Source organism: Heterodontus francisci, chromosome 9 (genome assembly GCF_036365525.1).
Source record: "Heterodontus francisci isolate sHetFra1 chromosome 9, sHetFra1.hap1, whole genome shotgun sequence".
NCBI classification, from domain to species: Eukaryota; Metazoa; Chordata; class Chondrichthyes; order Heterodontiformes; family Heterodontidae; genus Heterodontus; species Heterodontus francisci.
The window spans coordinates 80,762,809-80,769,338 of NC_090379.1; the positions used below are offsets into that span (position 1 = coordinate 80,762,809).

At 41.8% G+C, this 6,530-nt stretch overlaps 1 protein-coding gene across 1 annotated transcript; it reads right to left on the reverse strand.

Moving 5' to 3' along the window:
• Positions 1 to 317: 317 nt before the first annotated feature.
• Positions 318 to 1,725, reverse strand: gjd2b (gap junction protein delta 2b). Its single transcript, XM_068039378.1, has 2 exons — positions 1,655 to 1,725; positions 318 to 1,152 (listed from the first exon to the last, which is right to left on the reverse strand). The coding sequence occupies exons 1-2, from the start codon at positions 1,723 to 1,725 to the stop codon at positions 318 to 320; spliced, it is 906 nt and encodes a 301-aa protein (XP_067895479.1).
• Positions 1,726 to 6,530: the final 4,805 nt, after the last annotated feature.

Here is a 6,530-nt window from a genome sequence, read left to right on the forward strand (position 1 = left end):
GCAGGTTTTAACCTTATGCTAATTAGAAGTCTACACTTTCGAAAGAACGATTTACATGTGAAAGTTTTAAAGTGCACAACAAAATAGGTGAGATCAAATAGCACAGGTACTAGTTATCTCTTGGCAAAGCGGAAATGTATTGTGTTCAATTTGATATTCAGGACAAAGTTAGTACGCTTAAATTCCATTTGGCAACTTCCAAAATGGGGCAAGGTAATAAGACTGTAGCCAAATCATCCCTGGTAAACTGTGTTCAATTTCATATAACGTTACCAGGGCATGAAACCGTGAGGAAATGGCAAGGGTGCGCTTGAACCTCACACATACGCCGAGTCGCTGGACTGAGTTCTCCCAAAGTTAGGCACCCCTATTCTGTGCGGTGAGTCCTTGTTTCTGATTTCATATATGGATTTCCGCCGTTCCTGCGCCCCTCTTACCGCCGTTTTGATCTTTCTCCAACCCAGGTGATTCAGTTCTGCCAGGTTGAGGACGACACAAAGTCCACTCACCGCGAACATGAAGACGAGAAAAACCGTCTTTTCCGTCGGTCTGGACACATAACACTCGACCTCTTTAATACACGGGTAGCGGTCACACTCGTACATCGATGGGACGTTGAATCCGTAGAGGAAATACTGCCCCATCAGGAAACCAATCTCTAAAGCATTCCTGAAAACAACTTGGATGATGTAGAAACGGGAGATTCCTTCCTGCCGCCGTATCTTCGATATTTTACTATTCCTCGCAGCCGAATTTTGCATTTCTTTAATTTCTAAAAATTCTGACTGTGTCCCTTTAGTAGAATTTTCTGAGTTCTGAAGAACCCCGTTCACTATCGTATTTTTAATCTTGTCTTCTCGGTTCTTGTCTTTGTCCATGGTGATGAATACGCTGGAGTACTGTCTCTCCCTCTGCTTGGAGGATTGGTGGACCGAGTACGTTATAAAGCAGAGGCTGGGAGTGCACACCATGATGATCTGGAATACCCAGTACCGTATATGTGAGATTGGAAAAGCCTTGTCATAACAAGCTTGGTTACAGCCTGGCTGCAGAGTGTTGCAGACAAACATAGTCTGCTCGTCATCATACACCGTCTCTCCAACTATAGCCACTACCAGAATTCGAAAGATCACCACCACTGTTAGCAAGATCCTATAAAGAAGAAAAGTACATAGATCTAACTGATCAATCCGTTTGATACATTGGCACTTATAAAGTAGGGACATTCACTCGACAGTTCTGCGTGAAAAGACAGGACCATTTGCTCTACACATCCACACGCATTTTATAACCCTCGTCCCTCCAAAATCTGAAATGCATCATCAGATACAACTTCGGAGAAGCTTATTTTTACGCAGCGCTCTGCAAATTTATCAATTGCCAGCAAAGATTCGCGGAAGATTATTTGTACACAGGTTTCTCACAGGTTGCTTCCAAACGCATATTCTACCCTATTTGCAACAGGTACCTTTGGTATTTCCTGGACTTGAGACGTTCGGCTACGTGGATTGCAAGCAGTCTACTAGCAAAGCTAACCATCATTTTGGATACATAATAATGGATTAAAGCTTTCAGAATGAATGCAACACCCGAAGTGACTTCGCCGCGTTAAAGGTTCATTTGCTGATTTTGCAGATCCTGACAATCCTCTTACCTTCCTATCATCGTCGAATGCTGCTGGACGGCTGCCTCCAGCAGCCTCTCTAGTATTGTCCATTCTCCCATCTCTGTGCATCCGGCGAGAAGAACAGAACTAACACAAGGCAATCGGTCGTTCTGGTGGGTTTCTCCCTCCTTTAATTGTCAATGAAACTACACAGAAGCTGCCAAACAGTTGGTTTAGCACTGGTCTCAACACGGCCGGGCGAAGCGTGAACATACAGCAGTACCTGGCTACTCAGCGACTTCGTGTCTGTAGCCTGCCGTGTACCGATTAACATAATCTCGCTCGCTTTGGACAGGAGATTGAAGCGGTCCGAATGGGGGGAGATAGTATTTAGAGTCATGCGGGCTCTAATCTTCCTTTAAATACTTTCCTCCTGCGTCACGCACAAGCAGTTTTTTCTATAGATATCAGCTGTATGAAGAAGGATTTTCTCGTTTTCATTATTTTGAAATATCCCAGGGCGGATTAATTTGCAGCAAAATTTGCATTGTAATCTTATAGCACCGAAATACCTGGCGTGGAACGAGAGGTTAGAAACATAAATCGCCAGCGGGTCAGGCAACAATCTGTCCGTAGAACAAGGTTAGGGATTCCGTCATCAAAAATGGTTTGAAGTTAATATTGTCAACATAAGACCAAAGGTCTGAGTAGAAAGATGAGGTGCTGTTCTTGGAGTTTCCTTTGCGACCTGAAGTTGTTAAAGTCAACATTCAAGTTTTGGATTTCCTCAGTCCTGAGGAAGAGTCTTGTACGAGAAGCAACCATTTGTGTTCTGTGGACAGATGCTGCCTGATCTGCTGAGTGTGTTCAGCATTTTCTGCTTTTAATTCTGATATTCAGCATCTACGGTTTCTTGATTTTTACTTGGTTCCATTTATATTGGTTAAATTTGCAGAAAAGATCGCAGAATAGATTTGTCCCAGCTATTGTAAACTGATTTTTTGTTGCTCTTTTTAGTTCTATTTAATTCCTGATCAAGGCTCTCCAACCCGAAAGTCTCTGCACGCCCACACATGTTTATTTGCATCTGTCACCTTATGAAACAATGAAGGCATCGGCATCGGAACTGGGAAACTCATCTCGATTCGTGAAAGACAACTAAAGTTTATCATTGCATTCTTCTGTCCCCAGAACCTCGTGAGGATTTTAAAAAATAATTCCTGATACGTTCAAGATGTCATATTGGAGACAAAAAGAGAGGAAAGGATTGCATTCCAACTTCATAAACCATGTAAGGTGTTTCGTGCAATTTTTGTGCTTTCGACCCATTGATTTTATTCAAAATGCTGAATTGCTTAATATTTAACGCACCATGGCTTCGAAGTACGATGAATTTTACTCTCAGTCCAATAAACACATTAAGACAGAAATATTTAAATGTTAATTGACTACTTCGAGATTTCCATGTGCACTTTTCTTCACCAAGATTTGGGGGAAAATTGAAACAAGAAGTTTACCATGTTGGCATGTATGTGAAAAGTACATAAAGTGGTAAAGCATCATTCCTAAGAACTATCAGATTATATGCAGCCTTAGCGCTCCCCAAACAAAATTAAAAATTGCCTAAACTTTCTCAATGGACCACGTTTATATTGAGCAAATAATCTAATTTAATGCAAATAAGTAAAAAAAAAGTCTGGTTAACAATAATCTGAATAAACTTTTAAGTGTGAAGACAATCTGATGGTGAACTAACTCATTAGTGCTGCAATAAGTGTTGGCATTTCAAACCCTACTTCTTATTTGGGGCTGATATGTCATGTCTTTTAATTATTTGCTTTTCTCTATTGACTCAATCAATTTTGATTATATCTACATTTTGCTTTTATATATATATATATATATACAACTAATTAATTAACAGCAAAAAAAACCCTGTGTGTTGTCATGCACGGAGGGAGCTGTGATGAAATAAACAATGAGCTGTATACATGTATACATTCATTTTATGAAGCTAGTATACATTGTATCACACAGCGCAGAACAAGGCCATTTGGCCCATCATGGCTCTGCAGACTCTTTGAAAGAGCCATGCATAGAAACATAGAAAATAGGAGCAGGAGTAGGCCATTTGGCCCTTCGAGCCTGCTGATCATCCAACTAAGTAGCCTGTTCTGGCTTTCGCCCCATACCCTTTGATCCCTTTAGACCCAAGAGCTATATCTAACTCCTTTTTGAAAACATTCAATGTTTTGGCCTCAACTGCTTTCTGTGGTAGCGAATTCCACAGGCTCACCACTCTCTGGGTGAAGAAATTTCTCCTTATCTCAGTCCTGAAAGGTTTACCCCGTATCCTGAGACTATGACCCCTGGTTCTGGACTCCCCCACCATCAGGAACATCCTTCCTGCATCTACCCTGTCAAGTCCTGTTAGAATTTTATAGGTTTCTATGAGATCCCCTCTCACTCTTCTGAACTCCAAAAATTTAATCCTAACCGACTCAGTCTCTCCTCATATGTCAGTCCCACCATCCCAGGAATCAGTCTGGTAAACCGTCACTGCACTCTCTCTATAGCAAGAACATCCTTCCTCAGATAAGGAGACCAAAACTGCACACAATATTCCAGGTGTGGCCTCACCAAGGCCCTGTATAATTGCAGCAAGACATCACTGCTTCTGTACTCGAATCCTCTCGCTATGAAGGCCAACATACCATTTGCCTTTTATACCGCCTGTAGCACCTGCATGCTTACCTTCAGTGACTGGTGTATGAGAACACCCAGGTCTCGCTGCATATTCCCCCCTCTCAGTTTATAGCCAGTCAGATAATAACCTGCCTTCCTATTTTTGCTACCAAAGTGGATAACCTCACATTTATCCACATTATACTGCAACGACCATGCATTAACCCACTCACTCAACTTGTCCACATCACCCTGAAGCCTCTCTGCATCCTCCTCACAACTCACCCTCCCACCCAGTTTTGTGTCATCTGCAAATTAGGAGATATTACATTTAGTTCCCTCATCTAAATCATTAATGTATATTGTGAATAGCTGGGGTCCTAGCACCGATCCCTGCGGTACCCCACTAGTCACTGCCTGCCATTCGGAAAAAGACCCATTTATCCCTACTCTTTGTTTCCTGTCCACCAACCAATTTTCTGTCCATCGCAATACACTACCCCCAATCCCATGCACTTTAATTTTGCATGCTAATCTCTTATGTGGGACTTTGTCAAAAGCCTTCTGAAAGTCCAACTAAACCACATCCACTGGCTCCCCCTCATCAACTCTACTAGTTACATCCTCGAAGAATTCTAGTAGATATGCCAAGCATGATTTCCCTTTCATAAATCCATCCTGACTCTGTCTGATTCTACCACAGTTCTCCAAGTACTCGGCTATAAAATCTTTGATAATGGACTCTAGAATTTTCCCCACTACCGACGTCAGGCTGACTGGTCTATAATTCCCTGCTTTCTCTCTACCTCCCTTTTTAAATAGTGGGGTTACATTAGCTACCCTCCAATCTGTAGGAGCTGTTCCAGAGTCTATAGAATCTTGGAAGATGACCACCAATGCATCCATTATTTGTAGGGCCACTTCCTTAAGTACTCTGCGATGCATACCATCAGGCCCTGGGGATTTATCGTCCTTCAATCCCATCAATTTCCCCAATACCATTTCTCTACTAATACTGATTTCCTTCAGTTCCTCTCTCTCACTAAACCCTGTGTTCCCCAACATTTCTGGTATGATATTTGTGTCCTCTTTGTGAAGACAGAACCATTTCTTTATTCCCCATAATAAATTCCCCTGTTTCTGACTGTAAGGGACCTACATTTGTCTTTACCAATCTTTTTCTCTTCACTTACCTATAGAAACTTTTACAGTCAGTTTTAATGTTTCCCGCAAGCTTGCTCTCATACTCTATTTTCCCCTTCTTAATCAATCCCTTGGTCCTCCTTTGCTGAATTCTAAACTGCTCCCAATCCTCAAGTCTGTTGTTTTTCCTGGCAAATTTATATGCCTCTTCCTTGGATCTAATGCTATCTCTAATTTCCCTTGTAAGCCATGGTTTGGCTACCTTTCCCATGTTACTTTTGCGCCAGACAGGGATAAACAATTGTTGCAGTTCATCCATGCGCACTTTAAATGTTTGCCTATCCAACGTCATCCCTTTAGGTAATGTTTCCCAATCCGTCATGGCCAACTGGTGCCTCATACCTTCGTAGTTTCCTTGACTAAGATTCAGGACCCTGGTCTCTGAATCAACTACGTCACTCTCCATCTTGATGAAGAATTCTATCATATTATGGTCGCTTGTCCCCAAGGGGTCTCATACCACTAGATTGTCAATTATTCCTCTCTCATTACACAATACCCAGTCTAGAATGGCCTATTCTCTAGTTGGTTCCTCAACATATTGGTCCAAAAAACCATCCCGTATATGCTCCAAGAATTCCTCCTCTACGGTATTGTGACTAATTTGATTTGCCCAATCTATATGCAGATTAAAGTCACCCATAATTACAGATGGTCCTTTATTGCATGCATCTCTAATTTTCTGTTTAATGCCATTCCCAACATCACCACTACAGTTTGGGGGTCTATATACAACCCCCACTAACGTTTTTTGCCCCTTAGTGTTTCTCATCTCTACCCATACAGATTCCACATCGTCAGAGCTAATATCTTTCCTCACTATTGCATTAATTTCCTCTTTAACCAGCAATGCAACTCCACCGCCTTTTGCTTTTTGTCTGTCCTTCCTAAATACTGAATATCCCTGGATGTTCATTTCCCATCCCTGGTCACCTTGCAGCCATGTCTCCGTAATCCCAACTATATGATACCCGTTTACATCTGTTTGCGCAATTAATTCATCCACTTTATTGCGAATACTCCATGTGTTAAGGCA